The following is a 20,173-nucleotide window of genomic DNA, read 5'->3' as shown; positions in this document are numbered from 1 at the left end:
TGATTGACCTGGAGCAGGGCTCCAAGTGAAACGAGAAGGGGCATTTCTAGGGTCTTCACGCTGGGCTAGAGGACGAGGGATGGGTGAGGGGTCCTGTGCCCTTGGACCTGCTGGGGTCCCTGCAATCTGAGCTGGTCTCTAAGGAAAACACCTGGGGAAGGCAGGGCCCCGGTGGGTAAGAGGTGGTATGTGTACCTGTGAGTAATTTCTGGAGCCTCTCCGCTCCTTCTTTCCCCGGAATGAGGTGTGTGCACTCAACTACCCCACAGAGGGCAAAGGGACACGTGGGTCAGGGAAGGCCTGAGAGGCAGCCCCCATCCTCCAAAGAAAAGCTTAGATGCAGACTAGTCGTCGCCAAGGTGGAGGGAGTGTAAGAATCTTAGACTCAGAGTCAGAACTCAAAGGCACCGATCCCCACAATGCCAAAGTCCCTTCCCCAGCCTTGCCCCGACACCTTGATGAGCAGCCATCGGGCTCTGCTTGAATGTCTCCGGTGGCAAGGAACTCACTACCTCCAGGGTGGCCCCTTCCAGCTGAGCACTGCTCTGAAGGTCAGAAAGCCCTCCCTTCTCAGCACGCATCTGCGTCCCGTGACGACGAAACACGTGTCTTCAGAGGAGAGAGGAGGCCCAGACCCTCCCAGGCCCCCCAGCAGGGACACATTCTCTGAGCAGGGCCCTCCTGGGCCTCGAAGCTCTGGTTCCGAGTCCTGGGCTTTGCCTCTCTCCTTGGGAGCTGGACGGTGACCCAAGGAAGCCAGGGCAGAGGGACAGGTGCAGTGCTCCTGGAGAACAGACAGAAATAACCAGAGATCTGGGTCTCCTGTGGTCACACACACACACACACACACCCCGCATCATCATCATGGCAAAGCGTCTCCCTGCTGCAGGGGGCACTTGGCATCTTCTCCTTCAAGGCTCCGAGCACTGAGAAATGAGAGGGCTCCCAGAGGATCGACAGGCTTCCCACAGGAGCCATGGGGCCAAGTCCAGGCCAATCCAGACCCCACCCGAGGGTGAGGAGGACTAGGAAGGGCTGTGGAGGCAAATATGGCCCTACGTCAGGAGCTAAGGCCTCGGCGCGCACTTTCCGACCCTGTCTGTCTGTCTGTCCACCCTGGCTCCCTCCCCCCTCCAGACAATACAGGACATCCATGCACCACTTCCTCGTCCTTCTCTCGCCACGAGCTTGCCCGGGACACAGATGCACATACAAATACATCAGCGACCTTCGGTCCCACACCTAAAATGCCAGCTACCCAAGGGCAAGGTTTTTATTGGTTTTATTCACTCTGGTATCCCTGGTGCCCAGAACAGTGCTTGGTCCAGAGAAGGAGCTCATTAAATATTTAAATATCTGCTGAATGAATACCCACTGAGTACTCGTATTTGCTTTTCTCTAAATTAAATATTTATCAGAAAAGTCGATGGCCCCCACTTCATTCACTCATTCAACCAACCTTTACTGAGCTTTTACCATGTTCTGGGCACGTGGTGTGACATTGTGAGGAGGAGGAAGCTCCCCACTGCCCAGAGAGGTGGGGTGAACTGCCAAGGTCACACAGCCTGTCTGTGGCAGAGGAGGACTGGGCCCCAGGCTCCTTGGCCTCCGCGGCCCAGATCTCTTTCCATGACACCATAGGCTTGTGATCGCTAGTCAGCACAGACTGGCAGCACCCGCCCAGCCCGGCGCCAGGCCGCGGGGCACTGTGGGGCCCATTCTGAGGGACCGATGAGCGCCTTGCAGACAGCTGCCCTGGGCGACAGGCGGGGGCCAGTCGAATGGCTCCCTGCTGTCACAGCTGGTGCGGGCTCCTCCAGGAGAGGGCGCCAGTGCCTGGAGCAGGTCCGCGCCTTCCCTTCCCAGGCCCGCCGGCCGCTGCGTGCCCAGTGAAGAATGCCCTGTCGCAAATACTGGGCGGAAACCCACAGGCCATGTTCCAGGCTCTGGGCCGGGCCCTTTTTAAATAGTTAATAATTATTTTAATATTTAATATAATAATTTAAAGCCATTACACAAACCTCAGTCAGGTCATGTAATTCCTCGGCTCCAAACCCTCTGCGACGACTCTCGGGGTCACTAGGGTTAGATGTGCCGCGGCCGACAAGGCCTGTGCGAGGCTAGGCTGCTGGCCTCACACGCCTCCACTGTCCCTGCCACTCCGTCTTGCCCCGCTGGCCTCCTGGCTCCTCTTGGCACCCCCCTCTGCCTGGAGCAGCCCTGCCCAGACTTCTGCACCAGTCGCCCCCTCACCCAGCGGGGCTCTAGCGGCCCTATTCAAAAATGCAGCCCCACCACATTCCTGTCCCTTACCACCAGCACCCGGTTCTGTTTTTCCCACAGTGCTCATCTCCTCCTAAATATCTTTTTTGAAAAGATTTTATTTCCTTTTAGAGAGAAGGCAAGGGAGGGAGAAGGAGAGGAAAAGAAGCATCGATTGGTTGCCTCTCATGTGCACCCCGATTGGGGACTGAACCCACAACCGGGGCATGTGCCTGGACCAGGATTCGAACCAACAAATTTCTGCTTTATGGGACAAGGCCCAACCACCTGAGCCACACTTGTCAAGGCCTAAATATCTGTATAATTTCTTTATTTCTTTATACTTGTTTGTCTCCTTCCTCAAATATAAGCAACACAAGGGCAGGAATCCTTGTCTGTTTTGTTCACCGCTGTACCTCTAGTGCCTACAACAGCACCAGGCACATAGTAGGAACTCAGAAACATTTGTGGAATGGTCCTGGCTGGGTGGTTCAGCTGGCTAATGCATCATCCTAATACGCTGAAGTTGTGGGTTTGATCCCCTGCCAGGCCACCTACAAGCAACATTTTTTAAAATTTATTTTAGAGAGGGAAGGGAGGGAGAAAGAGAGAGAGAGAAACATCAATGTGCGGTTGCTGGGGGCTGTGGCCTGCAACCCAGGCATGTGCCCTGACTGGGAATCGAACCTGTGACACTTTGGTTCACAGCCCACGCTCAATCCACTGAGCTACATCATCCAGGGCGAAAAATTTTTTTAAATAGAAAAAATTTGTTCAGTGAATGAATAAATCTTGAGTTGGATCACCTCCAATTTATAGATGGGGAAACTGAGGCTTAGAGATGTCAAGGTCACACAGGTTTTTGGTTCAACCAACCAACCCGCCAACCTGCCAACATGTACAGACCACCCACTGCATCCTATGCAAATTGTAGGTAGCTTTGGGTTATTGGTTTTTAAAAACAGTCTCTGGCCCTCTGTTCTTGATGCCCCGTCTGCTTGCAATGCCTTGCCCCTACATTTTAACCTATTTTTTTTAGAATTCAATTTATGGTTAAGAATTCAACACACCATCAGTGGTTGCCTGCAAAGGGGGATGCACAGGCAACTATTTAGGATGATCAGACTGTTGTGTATGGTCCTGGGGCAGCAGACACACGATACAGGGTTCTTTGCATGTTTCAAAGCTCGAGAACCGCGCCGCACAAAGAGGAAGCTTTGATGTATGCAAACGACAACAAAGAATGCCATTCCGCAAGGCTCTACTCCCTGTGGACACAGCTCCGTGTGTAAACAGTTTCTTCTCCGCCCTCTCCGAGGACACACACAAGCACGTGCTGGCTCTGGTCTCCCAGGACAAAGGCGGGGGTAACAGCCACCTTGAGAGTACTTCTCTCCATCTCCAAGGGACCCAAGGCTCCTCCTGTGGCTCCTGTCTGCCTTCCCAGGCTTTATCCCTCAGGGCTCAAGGTCATACCTGGATCTCTCATCTGGGCTCTAAAAAAACCAAAACAACTTTTCATTTTGAGATAATCATAGATTCACACGTGGTTACAATATGGAGATACAGAGAGCAATACCCTCTTCACCTGGTTTTCCCCAGTGGGAACATCTTGCATAAATATAATACAATATCAAGCCCTGGCTGCTATGGCTCAGTGCATTGAGCACTGGCCCGTGAACCAGAGGGTGGCGGGTTCAGTCCCAGTCAGGGCACATGCCTGGGTTGTGGGCCAGGTCCCCAGTTGGGGATGGGCAAGGGGCAACCACACATTGATGTTTCTCTCCCTCTCTCCCTCCTTTCCCTTCTCTCTAAAAATAAAGAAATAAAATCTTTAAAATATATATATACTACAACATCACAACCAGGAAATTGCCATTGCTACAGTTCACCCACTTTCTTCAGATTTTACCAGGTTTATATGCACTCATTTGTGCATGTGTGTGTGTGTGTGTGTGTGCACTCGCTTGCACACACGTGCATGCATTTAGTTCTGTGCAGTTGTATCACATGCAGATCCATGTGACCACCGCCACAGTCAAGATACAGAACAGTTCCGTCACGAATTCTCACTTGGACTTCAAAAGTGGTTTTGCCCTGTCTTTATGTCCCTCAAATGCAGCCCTTCGACGCACCGGCCCCCGGGACGCTTGTTAGACGGGCAGCCTCCTGGACCTTCCCACTGGTGGTGAATTGAATTCTTAACCATAAATTGAATTCTAAAAAAAAAAGGTTAAAATGTAGGGGCAAGACATTGCAAGCAGATGGGACATCAAGAACAGGGGGCCAGAGACTGTTTTTAAAAACCAATAACCTGCCCTGGTTGGCATGGCTCAGTGGATTGAGCATGGGCTGTGAACCAGGCATCGCAGGTTCGATTCCTGGTCAGGGCACATGCCTAGGTTGCAGGCCATGACCCCCAGCAACCACACATTGATGTTTCTCTCTCTCTCTCTCTCTCTCTCTCCCTCTCCACTCTGTCTCTCTCTCTCTCTCTCCCCCTCCTTTCCCTCTCTAAAAAATAAATAAATAAAATCTTTAAAAAAAACCCCAATAACCCAAAGCCACCTACAATTTGCATAGGATGCAGTAGGTGGTCTGTACATGTAAGGGGTGAGGCTCGGTAATCTGTATTCTTTACAGGCACCTATGTTGAGGTCCACCGCTCTAAATGACCTCCAGCTACCCCATCTGCAATCCACCCTCCACGCTGTGGCTGCCAGAGGGATGCTTCTAAAACACAGCTCTGGCCATGGTGTCCTGCCGCTTAACACTCCGCAGTGGCACCCAACTGTCATCAGGATGCGCCTTTAGCAAGAAAAGCTCCCAGGGTCAGGCCCCATTTCCCACCTCCACTCACCCCTCCTCCACACTGCAGCTCAATCCCTCCAAACTCCTCTGGTTCCTAGAACACAGCACCTGCTTTATCATGTTTCAGTTTCGGTCATGCTGTTCCTTCTGCCTAGAACATCCTTCCCACTCTTCTCTAGGGCAGGGCTGCAACCCTATTCAACTCTGCATTTTTATGGATGACTTGGTTGAGAGAGGCTTGATGTCACCCAGCAAGTACAGGCAGGAGCAGCTGGGAGCCAGAATCCACCTGACTCCTGCTCCTGGTCTTATTGTTTACCACACAGTCATGGAGGCTGCAGGAGGCCGCTGGCCTCTCTTCTCTGGCTGTCTGCTCACCTCCACTGGGCCTTCCTTCCCATCTGTCTCTCAGACACCTCACCCAAGACCTTCTGTCCCTCTCCCTAGCTGAGTGGACCTGGGACTCAGGGGCCTGAGGGGAGGGAGGAAAGGAAATGGGACGGAGCGGGAGGGTAACCCGACTCCTCCGAGAGTGGGTTTGGGTGCAGACACACCACGAGGGAGGGGGCTGGGAATCCGTTGAGCTTGAGGGGGTGCAGGGGGGCTCCTGGAGGGAGGGAAGGAGCAGAGTGGAGTCCAAGTCCCCTCCTCTGCTGCCCCCTCCCTCCACAGCTCCCTCGAAACTGGAGCCGGGGGGCCTAAAAATAGCCCCCGAGGAGCAATTGCCAGCAGGCCGCCCTGGTGACCTTCTGGGTAGCACAGGCTGAAGGCGGGCGGGCAGCAGAAAGGCAGGGCTCCGGCCCCCCGGACTCATCTTCCAGGGCACCAGCCCCCGGTGCCCCTGTGGCGGTCCCTTCCAGCGTCCCCCAGCCATGCAGAAATCCCGGGGCACGCGAGCCGAGGAGGCGGGCACGAGGGCACCCCCCAGCCCCGGGGTGCCCCCGAAGAGGGCCAAGGTGGGGGCCAGCGGAGGGGCCGCGGCGGGGGCGCCCATCTTCCTTCGGCCCCTGAAGGACGCCGCAGTGTTCGTGGGCGGCGACGTGCGGCTGCGGGTGGTGGTGAGCGGGACGCCCCAGCCCAGCCTCAGCTGGTTCCGAGATGGGCAGCTCCTGCCTCCGCCGGCCCCCGAGCCCAGCTGTCTGTGGCTGCGGAGCTGCGGGATGCAGGACGCCGGCACGTACAGCTGCAGGGCCCAGAACGAGCGGGGCCAGGCCTGCTGTGAGGCCGTTCTCACAGTGCTGGAGGTCGGAGGTAATGGGGAGGTGGGGGCTGGGTGGGGTGGTCAGGGGTAGAGGAGGGCTGCCCAGGCCACGAGGATCCATCCAGGCTTCTTCCCAGGAGCTTTGGCTTCTCCTCTGCGCTGACCCAGAAGTGCCCACAGAGAGGAAAGGGCAGGGAAAGGGGTGTCAGGGTAGAGAAGCTCCCCACAGGAAGGTCAGAGGTCAAGGGTCAGCATTGGTTAAGCAAAGCCTGAGCCACACCTGGATCTCTCTGGGAATTTCATGGTGGACACCCTCCTAGTTTCCCTGTAACAAGAGGCCACCAGTGGAAAATCATCTTCATCAGCTCCAGTATCAGACTTGAAACTCCTGATCAGCCCCCGACAGGTGTGTGCATATTGGAAGGACAGAGCCAGCCCCCCTGGTCTCACTGCACTGTTGAGGGGATAGGACAGAGCTCCTCCCACTCTGCTGCTGGGGCAGGTTGGGATGGTCAGCAGCAGGCTGGCTGGAAGAGGCCAGTGGGTGGACAAGTATGAATAAACAGGGTTCAGGGCATCAGGATGTAGATTGGAGCAAGGGCTCCCAGGTGTGTAAGGAGGCGTGTGATTGTTCGTGTGTATGCGTGTGTGCAGGCTGTGGAGTGGTCGGGAGGTATAAGCAGATGAAGGACACGAGTGGGTGGAGTGGTGTGGAAAGCCCATGGGCCGGCCACCTCTATCTAAGGTTTGTAGCGTGTGGAGAGGGGATGCTCTCGGGGCGCATGCCTGGGGCCCTGCCTATCTAGGTGTGGAGGGCTAGTCTCCTGTGTGAAGGGAAGGGTCAGGGTCCGAGGCAGAAGGAGAGGGGTCTGAGCCTGGGCGTAGTGCTCAGGGTCTGCGTGTGCCTGGCCAGGGCCCTCTCTCCTTGGGTCCACGTTTGGGCTTCCTTCCGGACCTCCGCTGGGCCAAAGGCAGAAGGCCTCAGGCCGACTGAGCCTTGAGAAACATGATTCTGAGGAAATAGGCTACAGTTAGGGGAGAAGGTAAAGAGCTTGGGGGTCACCGAGAGTGTCCTGGGCATTTTCAAGAGGGATTTCTCACTCTAGCTGGGTGGTGTCCCATAGGGATACCTCCTTGGGGGCTGAGGCGGAGACACGGGAATGAAGCACCTCAGTAGCTGGAGGGGAAGGAGGGTGCCAAGGTGCAGCCACAGCAGGAGACGGAGCAGGGGCTCAGCCTCCTTCTGTCCGCCCTCTCTCCCTAGCACCACCCTGTCCTCCCTCCTACAGCCTTCGACAACTCGTTCCTGGGAGTGTCTGTGGCCAGGCCTGGGACAGAGGGGGACAAGGCTGGCTTCTCTTGGTTGGCCTCGCACTTGGCCAGGCACAGGCTTTCCCAGCCTGGAGTGAGAGGATGGGGACCACCTGGGAGAGCTCTGAGCTGGGGAAGGATCCGATGGACGCCTCGGAGATCATAGCTCTGGTCTCCTAAGGGGACTGAACACAGAACGGAAATCAAAGGGCACGAGAGACCGAGTGATGTGACTGCAGCTTTGGGGGGGAGAGAGAGATCGGGGAAGGGAAAGGAAGCGCTGAGGAGCGTGGGGGTCTCGAGGTTTGCGTAGAGTTGGAGAGGACCTCAGCAAATGAAGCTCCAGATGCTTCCAGATGCTCCAGATGTGACTCTGTGGTCCGCAGCAGGGGAAGATGTGCCCACAGACATACAGCCAGCTATAGCCACCCCAGAACTAAGAACCCTGCCCTCTTGGTTTTGTCTTTGGAAGCTTTCTAACTGCTCACCGAGCTCTAGAGAAGGGAGGGAGGAAGGGAGGGGGAGCTGTCCGTTGTATGGAGGACAGCCCAGGCCTGGCCTTTCTGAAGAGCCTCCTAGTCCCCCACAGTGGGCAGAGTGACAGGGTGCTAGAGCCCCCCTCCCGGGCAGGGCTGTCCCCTCAGCCCCTTTGTCACCTGGGTGGCATGGCCGACGGAGTGAGTGAGCCCTGCCTGGCCTGCCTAGATGGAGGCCAGGGTGATGGTCTCCAGGCTATTTGGCTGGAACAGCATGTGGGAAAGGAGAGGACGCTGGGGGCCGTGGCATTGGAGTTGGGGGCTTGTGACAGTCATGTTGAACGGGTAGAGGTTCAGGCTGCAGCAAGTCACATTTAAGAACATTTTCCTACCTGTGAAATCTTTACTTGAAGAACAGCCTTATAATTATTATTAATCGGTAACAATTCTTGGGAGTAACTTATAATAGCATGACTAGCTACTGTGCAGCGGTGTGGTAGGCAATATGCTGTCATACCCTTTGACATATCCTTTAAGCCCCACGGCAGCCCTGGGGAAACTGAGGGGCAGAGGGATTGAGTGACACGTCCCGTTGGACAGCTAAGAGGTGACAGAGCAGGGACGGAAGCCTCTGTTTGTTCCACTGCAATGAACCATGTGATTGACTACTACACCCCTCCCACAGGACTGGGGGAGGGAGGGGCTTTGCTGTGGTGCTGTTGGGGACTGACTGGGTGAGCCTGGCTTCTTCCTCTTCCTGTTGCTCGCCCCGCCCCCATCAGTCCCCGCCCAATGACAGGTTCTGGTCAGGGGCAGCTGGGCCAGCAGCTCAGCACCACTCAGACTTACTCATAGAAAACTTTCTTGGTCGGGATCAACAGGGAGAGGACTTCAAGGGTTCTCGAGGAAGCCCAGCCAGGCCCTGGCTGCAGAGGGAAGGAGGCAGTCTCCTGGCGGGGACTGCTGTCTGGCTCAGCAGGATGGAGTTGACGCTGAGGTTCCTGGCACTCTCGAAGCCTGAGATGTCAGCTCCAGAATGGAGGAATATCAGCATGGCTTGGGGAGGTTGGGCCCTGGGGAAGACAGGTGGTCTGCAAGCTGGAAAGTTTGAAAGATAAGAAGCAGGAGGGTGGGGTTTGGGGCATAGAAATGAGGAAAGAATAGGGACAGTGAAGACGGCAGAAATACAGGAGCCTTAACATGTATAAAGGGCCTTATCTCATTTCATTACTTAATTGCCTAAGCCCCAGGTTACTGTTATGATATGTGCATGTATGTGTGTGTGTGTGTGTGTGTATGAATGAAAATTAGGGTTCACAGAGGGCATTTACCCAAGGTCACCTGGCTAGTTGGCTAGTGAGGGGGCAGAGCCAGATCTGAAAGCCGGGTCTCTGGGTCTAGGTGCACAATGCCTGTCCTCAGAGAGGAAAATGCGGGAAGTCTGAGGCACAGACCTGTCATCATCAACACCCTTCTTCAGTATCCCCAGAGTCATCTTCTGGCCCTGTCTCTGAAACAGGCAGTCATTCTCTTCCCAAACACCAGGCTTTCGCCTGCACAGGCTGAGGAGCCCTGTGCAGACCAAGTGACCAGAGTCAGTGCCACCCTCAAAGCTCAGGGCGCGTGGCTGGAAGGGGAGGCCCGCACTGAAGGACAGGGGGTAAGGAGGAGCTGACGGTGCTCACCGTTTAGCTGGAGGTTTCCTAGCCAGCGTCTGGAAGTATCTGGCGTCAATCAGAAGGGTCAAAGGTCAACAGATGGTAGGGAACCGTGTGGGGGTAGGGGCACTTGAAAACATGGAAAGGAGAGGTTAGGGATGGGGAGACAGGGCCAGTTTAGGCGAGGCAGGGAATCCAGGAGAACTGTGCTCTGAGGTCTAGTCTGCAGGCGTCCTTTTCTCACTTGGAGCTTGGAATGTCCGGATGAAAAGCCAGAAGGGAACTGGTGTGGCGTTGCGAATGGGTATGGAGAGAGTCCCCATCCAATCCTACCGGGTCCTAATCAGAGGAAGAGGAGGAGGGGCCAGAGAGGGAGCAGTGAGGGGCTCTGGAGGGAAAGACAGAGAGGAGCAGAGAGGCCCTGAAATTGGCTTGAAGCTTTTCCGAAGCAAGGCAGGCCCCCCCGGGCAAATCCGGAGTGGAATGCAAGATGGTGACTTCTCAGGCTGTTTCGTGGAAAAGGTCTGGGTCAGGACAGAGGGGGAGGAAGGCTGGATGAATGAGCTGCTCCTGAAAGACTGACTATCCCCAGCCCCACCACCCTTCGTCCTCTCCACTCCCAGCACTACCATCCCCCGACCATGTTTATCAGGTGCCTACTGTGTGTTGGCGCTGCTCTCGGTGCTTGGGACACATGGTGTGTGTGTGTTGGGGGTGAGGACCGAACTCTCTGTCCTTCTGGAGATCACACACCAGTGGGGGAGACAGACGACATTCAATACACAGGGTAAATAAGCAAAAATCACGTCGTGTGTCAGAAATAGAGAGCTTGTGAAGATTTCACACTCAGGGTGAGTGAAAGAAGGCAAGGCATAAACAGAGCCTCGGCATGAAAAAGTGGCAGCAAAGAGGGGAGGAGTGGGTGTACCTGGTTCAGAGGAGCATGCGCGTGGGAGATCAGGCAGGGCACGGCGACCTGGGTTTTCTTTGGAAGGGGAAATGCTGGCCGTGCAGAAATTAGAAGTCTGGGTTTGGGGAAATGACAGGGCCCCCCCCCCCGTAGTTCAGCCAGGGAGGAAGGACGGGCAGTGACCTGCACGCATGCCCAGGTCAGCCTTGTGTGGGCGGGCAGAGCAGGCCCAGAGCGGGAACACTGAATCCCACTGGCCTCTCCCCGGCCCAGCTGTCCCGTCACTCACGCCCGCTGCTCATTGGTTATTTTTGCTGTGGAATGTGCCAGCCCCTCGGATTCTCCTGGAGATCAGGGGCTCAAGTTACCCCCTCTCCTCACTCAGCTCCCACATCTGTGAGTGGGTGTGTTTGGGGGTGGGCAGGGAAAGCACCTGTGGGTGTTCGGGGTCCTCTGGCTGGAAGTGATATGGACACGCGTGCACCCTCTGCACACACATCCCCATGCATGTGTCTGTATGTGCCACATTTGCCCCCCAGGAGTCTGGGAAACGGGACCACCTGCATGTATGTAGAACATATAAGACATGACTTTAAACTTGAAAATAAAGGAGCCACAAACTCAAATAACTTCAGGAGCCAAGTAGAAACTGATAATGAGCAAGGTGCTGTTGTCAGTGGCTGAACTTGAGCATGAACTTGACCACCTAAAATATGTGTTGTGCAGGCTGAACAACACTCATCAGTTGGCTCTATATTTATTTTGGACCCATGCTTTCGAGAAATAGAGTTAGGGAACCTACTGACCCATCGGCATGTGAGGTTTCATGGCACAGTGGTCACTAACCCGGCCACAGTGCCCGGGTTAGGATCCTGGCTCTACTGATTGGTGGCTGTGTGACCTTGGACAAGAATCTCTCTGTGCCTCAGTCTCCCTCCTTGTTTCAAGGGTTAAATGAGTTTATTCATGCAAAGCTCTTATCATGATGCTAGGTGCATACTGAGCATGCAACAGTGTTAATGACAACAACTTTGTAGGTGTAGTGGCATCTCGGAAACCAGGATTGGCATTACTGACAGACCCTGGGATGGAAATTTGGATCTGGGGGACACGTGGAGACACACAACTTGTGTGGCTTTAGCTAAGTGATAGGACTTTTCTGAGCCTTCATCTTGTAGGTTAAATGGAGCCAGTTAATGCTCATAAAGGTTTCAGGCTCACGGAGTTGTCATGAATGAGGTAGCATTTATAAAGTTCTTCTCACTTAGTACATGATTAAGAAACTTAGTTGCAGTGCTTAGGTGGGAAATAGAGTTTTCGGCAGGCAAAGTGTGCGTGACGCTGAATGGGAGAACAAAGAAAGTTTAGTGCGTATGCTCACGGGTGAGAAGGTAGATCCTATTTGTGAATAATAGGGAACCTCTTGGCACCTTAGCTTGTGTGTGTTCGTGCGTGCACGCGCCAGGGTGCAGGGATAGAGTAACTACTATCAAGAAACTCAAGAGCCCTCTTTGGCTTTCCTGAGGGGCCTGGGATTTTTTAGAATCTGGGGCCATGTCACAGGTGCCCCCGCCAAGAGGAACCTTGCCTTGTGAATGACCTAGGCGCTCCCACCCGGTGCTGTGGCCTAAGGCGTACTAGGGCCACAGACGAGTTGGGTACCGCCTTGCCCAGGGTCCATGTGCGCATGTTTGTAGCGTGAGCAAGTCGAGATGCGCTGACCTTCCAGAGCGGTCCGGCGAGAGGCGGAAGGGGGTGGCTTGGAGGTCGCATAGTGCTGCCAATGAGAGAGTGGCCCGATCTTTCATGGGGGCCATTGAGCCGCTTTCTGTGCCTCAGTTTCCCCATGCGTCCAGGGCCTAGGGCAGATGCAGGGGTAGGGGTGCAGGGAAGCAAGTGATAGCCGCCCCAGGGGACGCAGGGAAGGGGCGCCAGGTGGGGTACGGGCCGGCGGGGGAGGGGCGGGCTCTGGGCGCGGCCGCCGCCGCCTTCCCTACCCCCACAATACCGCCTGGGTTCCCGCTGCCCCGAGGCTCCTTCCTCCACCAGCGCTGGCTCGCGTCCGCACCCCCGCTCGCCCCCGGCCCCGCCTCCGACTCCGGCTCCGCCCCGCCCCCGCCCGTCCCCTCCTCGCCCGGCCGCCCGCCTGGCCCCCTCCCCCGCCATGAAGAAGCTGTGGGTGAAGAAGCGTTTCCAGGTGAGGGCTCCGGGGGCGGGCGGCGCCGGGAGGGGGCAGGAAGAGCTGGGCGACCTGGAGGGAGGGCGGGTCACCGCAGCTGGGCCCTGGGGAAGGGGCGCTGGAGTCGCGCCTGCCCTGCCCGGGCCGCCGAGGCTGCCGGCCTGGCGAGGTCCGGGGGGCTCCTGGCTCTGGGTTCTGAGCACGCAGCCCCCCCTCCCCTCCCCTCCCTTCCCGGTGCGGAAGGGCACCCTCCCCATCGCCTGCATTACCCGCGACCACCCGGGGAGGTCTCCAAGCCGCCTTTGGCGTGGAGTGCCCACTGGCCTCTTGGCCACCTTGTCTCCTCCAGCCTCTCGCCAACCTGGGCGCTGGGCCCTGGCCCCTGCCCGGCTTGCCCCAGCCCCCCACTCTGGAGCCTTCCATCTTCCGGAGCTCCTGAAAGCCAGGCACAGGGATCCGCGCTGAGCTCAATAAATTCCCCAAGCCCTGCCCCGTCCTCGCGGACTGGGGCCTCCTTCCTGCATTCATGAGACCCCGGCCCTCTGGGGAACCTTGCCCTCTGTCCCCCATCACCCTCCCCACCCTCTTGACACCCATTCTAAGGATCTGTCTTCTTATCGGCAGGAATCGGTGTCCTTCTCCCTCCGTCTCCCAGTCATCTGAGCACCCCCCCCACATCTCTTCCCTCATGTCAATCAGTCCCCTATCCTGTCTCCTGGCCTCTGTCTCCCTGGGGGCGGCGGGGGGGGGGGGGGTTGTAGCTCAGGTCCCCACTCCTGGGAGTCTCTCCATTTTGAGCCCCAGCATTTGACCCGCAGCCTTGCTGTCCTCTCTCTCTCCTTCCTCCCCTGCTCTTCCCCAGAGCCAAGCTGAGCCCCAGCTGGGAGGGCCGGCAGGCAGGGGAGAGTGGGGACAGTCACCATGGGGGGGGCGGGGGGGGGGGCGGCCACCTTGAGTTTCGGTCCATCCTCCCCCTCACACACACACTCTGGGCCCTGGGATGGATTTCTGTTTGATGTAGATGTCTGCACAGGAGGCATGGGGCTGTCGGGGGCGAGCCTGGCCCTCAACAACTCATTCTGGCTTTTCTCTTTCAGAAAACCGGCCACTCCCGCCGGGCCTTTAGCCGCCTCACCCATGGTGCGTGGACTGTGGGCTTCCTGCTCTAACCCGTGCCCTGTCCTGCCCTTGGTCCATGTACCTTCGTGAGGCATCCAGGCCCTGAAGACAGCCTATGAGATGGGGGACCCCCCAACATACACGCACCCATACTCACCTGCCCACCCAAGAAGGCCCCCGTATCCTGCAGCTGAGAGAGGACCTAGCAAAGGCGGGGGGAGTCGTATACACCCCACCATGGGTTCACTTTTCTCCATCCATGGGGCCAAGTGGGGAGGAGCTCCTAGCCGTGCTGTGGCCACCAGCACGGGGCTCCTGCCTCATGGCACTCATAGAGAAACTGAGGCTCAGAACCTGATCGAGTCTGGCAAAGTTAAATAGGCGCCCAGAAAACTTTGCTCCTGGCCTACCCACTGGGCATTTGTGAGGACCAATCAGCAGAAGAGAGGGGTGGGGGGGAGGGTGCCTGTCCTACCAGGACACAGAGCAGAGGAGAGAGGGTGGTTTGGAAGAAGGGGCCAAAGCACAATGCCAATGTGCTGGCAGGTGAGCCTGACCCCTCAGGGGGTTGGCTGGGCTGAGCACAAGCAGGCATGTGTGTGCATATGTGTGCGTGTGTGTGTGAGCAGCGAGTACACCAGTGAAAGTGCCGAGCATACAGAATAACTGGGTAGTGGGAATAACCAGGCAGAGCCCACAGGCTCCCCAGCCCTGGACTCCCTGGGAGCTTACAGGCAGTCGAGGACTAGAGATGCTTTGCCCATCCCAGGGGCCCTCCTCCCCGGCCCCACAGGGCACCTCCGGGCACTGAGTACCCTGGTGCCCTCAGTGCTGCCCACCCACCCGCCGTGCCCTGCCCCACAAACGCTCTGATAACAGTCTGTCCCTGTCTCTCTTCTGCTGCTCCTATGGAAGCGAAGTTTTCCGCTCCTGCAGAAAGCAAAGTTACGGTAGGACACTGGCTCCCGCCCTAGCCCTCCACTGCCCCTTCCTCCCCGCCCGACCCGGCCTCTCCTCACCCTGCCTCAGCGGCGCCCCGCCGTGTTCCGGCTGGCTCGGGGTGGAGGACAGGCTGGTCCTGCAGCTGGCCGAGTGCCCTGACAGGACGACTCTGAGGTGACTCCCTTTGCTCCTGGGGTGCGGGAACCCAGGACGCAGAGCCTTGGAACCTAGGGCCTTGTTATTTGGGGGCTGCGTGGGAACAGAAGCTACCACTGACAGGGGAGGAGGGACAGGGGCTGAGGGTCATTCACTAAGTGGTCGGGAGGGGGTGGCGGGTAGTTGAGGGCACTACCAGGGAGGCAGGGATGAGCAGCCAGGGGCCCGGAGATGGAGCCAGGGAGCTGGCATGGAGGGGTCACCCTGAGCAGCTCAGGGTGGGCAGGGCGTGTGGGCAGCAAAAGAGAGGGGAAGAGAGGTGCCAGAGGCCCCGCGGTGGTAAGACGGAGCCTGCCGTGGGGGAGGCAGGAGCGACGTGGGGAAGAGTTGGAGCGAGAGGGAGGAGGGCCCCGCCCACACAGACCCCTGTTTCCCCAGACTCGGAGACAGGTGAGGATGACATCAGCGATGTTCAGGGGACCCAGCGCCTGGAGCTTCGGGATGACAGGACCTTCAGCACCCCCACAGGTGAGCTCTTTGGGTGCTCACAGAGCAGGTGCAGGTGGGTGGGCCTCCCACGGGAGACGCCCGGGCTTCACCATGCTCCTTTCTCTAGGGGGCTCCGATACCCTGGTGGGCACCTCCCTGGACACGCCCCCGACCTCCATGACAGGCACCTCCGAGGAGCAAGTGAGCTGGTGGGGCAGCGGGCAGACGGTCCTGGAGCAGGAAGTGGGCAGCAGGGGTGGCACCCGCCGCCCCCCGGGCAGCCCAAGGCAAGCACAGGCAGCCGGGGCCGGGCCACGGCACCTGGGGGTGGAGCCCCTGGTACGGGCGTCTCGAGCTAATCTGGTGGGCGCAAGCTGGGGGTCAGAGGATAGCCTTTCGGTGGCCAGTGACCTGTATGACAGCGCGTTCAGTCTGTACAGAGGACGGGCGCTCTCGATCCACGTGTAAGTAACGCTCCCCGTGGGCCTGTGCGGTCCTCCCTCACCGTGCTGTCCTGTGCTGCCCCTCACGCTCCGTCAGCGCCCCCCGCCCCCCCAGCACCATCCGCCCTCCGTGCACTTCTCCACCCCTCATCGCTTCCAGCCCTGGCCACAGCTCTTCACTCCGTCTTCCCACACCGCTCCATCCGTCTCCTGTGCCATCACTACCCACGTCCTCCCACACCTCCCGTTCTGGCTCACCGTGCCACGTCCGTGGTCTCGGACCCCTCTGTGCCTTCCTCGTCTCCGCCAGTATCTCCACTTTCCCAGGGGCCCTCTCCTGCCTCGCCCATTCAGGCTCCAGTTGTCCCCAGGATCCCCCCCCCTTGGGGCCCCCTCCGTGCCTGCTGTCTCAGCAGCTGCTGCCTTTTCATCTCTCTGCACATTCCTGTTCCCATGTGGGCCTTTTTCTGGGAGGAACGGAACCACGGCAGCTCCCGGGAGAGCAGGAGAGAGCAAGGGAGCGAGAGCACAGCCAGGAGAGAGAAGAGAGCGAGGTGGTCAGGGGGCAGATGGGGCCAGGGGCCTGGGACAGCAGGAGGATGTGGGGTGTGGGGGAGGTAGGGGCCGGGGCAGGGAGGGATGGAGACAGGCGGCTGGGGTGGAGGCAGAGGGCTTGGAGTGCTGGAGGGGGGTGCCTGTGATGATGGAGTGGGAGACGCCGGCGGGTGGGGTTGAAGGTTGTTCTGGTAGGGGTGTTGAGGAGCAGAGGTGTTGCAGTGAGGCAGTAGAGCCATTTTTGGAGATTTGGGGATTGCCACGTACAGGAAGGAGTGCTGTGGTAGAAGAGGGGAGTGGCTGATCATGGAGGTTTTGGGGGGCGCCTGGGAGGCCGGCAGGGGGCCTGATTTGTGACGGGTGTAAGTGTGTGGGGGAGGTACCGTCATGGAGAAGGAAGGGGCCTGGTGTGGAGAAGGCGGTGGGAGTAGCTGCCGGTGGGCAGAGGAGAGGCCTGGGCAGGGGCCAGGGAGGCTCCCTTGCTTTTCCTGATTGGCATTAACCAGGTGCTCCTGTGCCCTGGGCTCGCCTTTTCCTTTCCTGCCTCTCTTTGCCAGGCCCCAGCCGGAGCCTGGAGTTGCTATGGCAACTTCAGAGGAACCCATTTCCTTAGTGATGTCTGTGGTACAGAGGCTGGCCTGGAGCTCGAAACTGCTGGCAAGAGGCTTCCCCTTGCTGTCCCAGTTTCTCTCTATGCCTCACCCAGTTCCCAGAGGCCATTCCTCAGGGACTCTGCTGTCCCTCCTGCCAGAGTCGGCTCTGCCTCCCTGCAGGTGGCTGGCTGAGGTCCCGCTCCCTCAGGGTCCTGCGGGTCGCGGTCCCCACCCTCTCACGCCCGTCAGAGGTGGGCTCTACAGTGGAGGGGGCTGGCCCAGCCTGAGACAGCCTCACAGTCAGGCACCCTTAGAATTTCTGCGTGTGGCCGGCACCCTGTTCCCCCTCCCTTCTGTGCCGCTGGGGTCCCAGCCGTTGTGGAGGGAATCAGGGCTCAGGAGTCAGACTCCCTGGGTTTCGGTCCCAGTACCGACCGTTTCCTGGCCCCTCCGCCTTGCTAAGGCACTCGACCTCTTGAAGCCTCAGTTTCTTCGGCTGTAAATGGACCTACTGGCAGTTCCTACCTCCGAGGACTATAGGGAGGATTAAATGACTCAGTGCTTTAAAGCATTTAGCACATGCCCGGCATACAGTAAGTCCTCAGTGAGCCATTTCATAACTTTTTATTAAGCCGTCTCTCGTGCGTCAGGTGTGCTGCTGACATCTCAGGTTCCTTTTCTTGCGGATCTTTGTTTGACGTGCTCCCCACGGTGGCCCAGGTGGGGGTGACTGAGGCCCAGCTCTTGGACCTCAGAGCTCTGTAGGTGAGCGGGCTACTCGGGGCTGACCAGCTCCTTCCCATCTCCGCTTCTCCCGCACTCCCGATCCAGGCCCACGCAGTAGTTATTTCTGAGCTGAGTTATTTCTGAGCATACCCCTTTGGGGAGCTTCTGTGCTTCTCCAGGGAATTCCAAGGACTCAGGTAACTTTCCCAGGGGCAGGACAAAGTTAAAGGCCTGTGCTGGGGGCAGTCTGACGACATGGAATGGGAACCGGGGTGTCCCGGTCTCCTACCCTAGGGACCCCAGCTACCACCTGCTGTGTCCTGTGGGTGCTGGACTCAGGTCTGAGCTGGCGTTAGGCCACCCGAGGGATGGGGCGTTGCTCTGGAGGGAAGGCTCAGGTTTGTGCCCGCCCTTCTGCTGTGAAGGGGGTCATGTCCTGCGGAGGACCGGCAGGGGGCAGGGCCCGGGCGGCCGCTGGGGGCAGGAATGAGTGGGAGGCTGCATTCCTGAGGGGGCCCCTCCCCCACCCTGCCCTTCTGCCCGCCATCACCACCTCATCCGTTGGGTCCGAAGCCTCATTCTTGTCTCTCCCACCGCTCCGTTTTGTTTCTGCTGTTTCCCAGCTTCCGGGGCTGGGGGGAGGGGGCTGGTCAGAGCCCCTGGGGCTGAGTCTGTACCTGGACCCAGTCCCTAAACCAGTCTTCTGGTGCCAGAGCCGCCGCCTCTCCCCAGCACAGCACCTGCTCTGGCTGTGGCTTCCTCTTTGGGGGGAGGGGGCGGAGGTCTGGCCCATGTCACCCCCAAGCCTTCCTAGCATGCCCCACTGCCAACTCCTGTCACGAGCTGAGGGTCTAGGAGAGGTGGCCCCCTGAATTCTCTGCCCCTCTTCGTCTCCGTTCCACAGCAGCGTCCCTCAAAGCGGATTGCACAGGGAGGAGCCCGACCTTCAGCCTCCGCCGGCCAGCGAAGCCCCACGTCGCCCGGCCCTACCGCCTCCCTCCAAATCCGCGCTGCTGCCCCCACCGTCCCCTCGGGTGGGTAAGCGGCCCCCACCGGGACCCAGCGCCCAGCCCCCGGCTACCCCCACGCCGCCCCGCCGGCGCACTAAGGAGCCGGCGCTGCCCGAAGACACCACCGCCGAAGAGAAGCGAGGGAAGAAGGCCAAATCATCGGGGCCCTCGCCAGCGGGCACCGCCGAGTCTCGGCCCCAGACACCTCTGAGCGAGGCGTCGGGCCGCCTGTCGGCGCTGGGCCGCTCGCCGCGGCTGGCGCGCGCCGGGTCCCGAATCCTGGACAAGCTGCAGTTCTTTGAGGAGCGACGGCGCAGCCTGGAGCGCAGCGATTCGCCGCCAGCGCCCCTGCGGCCCTGGGTGCCCCTGCGCAAGGCCCGCTCGCTGGAGCAGCCCAAGTCCCAGGATGGCGCCGCGTGGGGCTCGCCCGGGGCCTCTCAAGAGGAGCTGCGGGCGCCATCGGGCAGCGTGGCCGAACGGCGCCGCCTGTTCCAGCAGAAGGCTGCCTCGCTGGACGAGCGCACGCGGCAGCGCAGCCCGGCCTCCGAACTGGAGCTGCGCTTCGCGCAAGAGCTGGGCCGCATCCGCCGCTCCACGTCACGGGAGGAGCTGGTGCGCTCGCACGAGTCCCTGCTCGCCACGCTGCAGCGCGCCCCGTCCCCTCGAGAGCCCGGCGAGCCCCCGCTTTTCTCCCAGCCCTCCACCCCCAAGACCTCACGGGCAGTGAGCCCCGCCGACACCCAGCCGACCCCTTCAAGCGTCGCGGGGAGGCCCGGGGACGAGCCGGGGAGGCCCCGGAGCCGCGGGCCGACAGGCAGGACAGAGCTGGGGGAAGGCCCGCAGCAGGAGGTTAGGCGCCGGGACCAGTTCCCGCTGACCCGGGGCAGAACCATCCAGGAGAGCCGGAGCCCCGTGCCGCCCGCCGCCCCAGCCGATACCCCCGAAGCCAGGACGAAAGCCCCACCGAGTCGGAAGAGGGAGCCCCCGGCTCAAGCCGTGCGCTTCCTGCCTTGGGCCACGCCGGGCCCGGAGGGCGCTGCTGTGCCCCAGATCTTGGAGAAGAACCGGGCGGGGCCTGAGGCGGAGAAGAGGCTGCGCAGAGGGCCCGAGGAGGATGGTCCCTGGGGGCCCTGGGACCGCCGAGGGACTCGTAGCCAGGGCAGAGGTCGCAGGGCCCGGCCCACCTCGCCTGAGCTCGGTAAGGCCTCCACAAGCACCAGGAAGGTGCTGGGACCTGGGTGGGAGGGCTTCTGTGGAGAGCCAGGCTGCTAGGCAGTTGCAAGGGTATGGTTTCCCCGGGGAAGGCATGGACCCAAGCTCAAGCTGAGTGAA

The 20,173-nt window shown here is 59.2% G+C and overlaps 1 protein-coding gene across 1 annotated transcript in view; it reads left to right on the top strand.

Moving 5' to 3' along the window:
• Positions 1 to 5,945: 5,945 nt before the first annotated feature.
• Positions 5,946 to 20,173, top strand: part of SPEG (striated muscle enriched protein kinase) — a 56,279-nt gene continuing 42,051 nt past the window's right edge. The window contains 4 exon segments of the mRNA XM_028509632.2: positions 5,946 to 6,324; positions 15,464 to 15,553; positions 15,642 to 15,978; positions 18,736 to 20,039. Coding sequence (XP_028365433.1) covers positions 5,946 to 6,324; positions 15,464 to 15,553; positions 15,642 to 15,978; positions 18,736 to 20,039 — 2,110 coding nt within the window.

The sequence above is a fragment of the Phyllostomus discolor genome, chromosome 4, assembly GCF_004126475.2.
Source record: "Phyllostomus discolor isolate MPI-MPIP mPhyDis1 chromosome 4, mPhyDis1.pri.v3, whole genome shotgun sequence".
NCBI lineage: Eukaryota > Metazoa > Chordata > Mammalia > Chiroptera > Phyllostomidae > Phyllostomus > Phyllostomus discolor.
The sequence above is the reverse complement of the archived record's forward strand: the minus strand, read 5'-3'. Positions and strand labels throughout refer to the sequence as shown.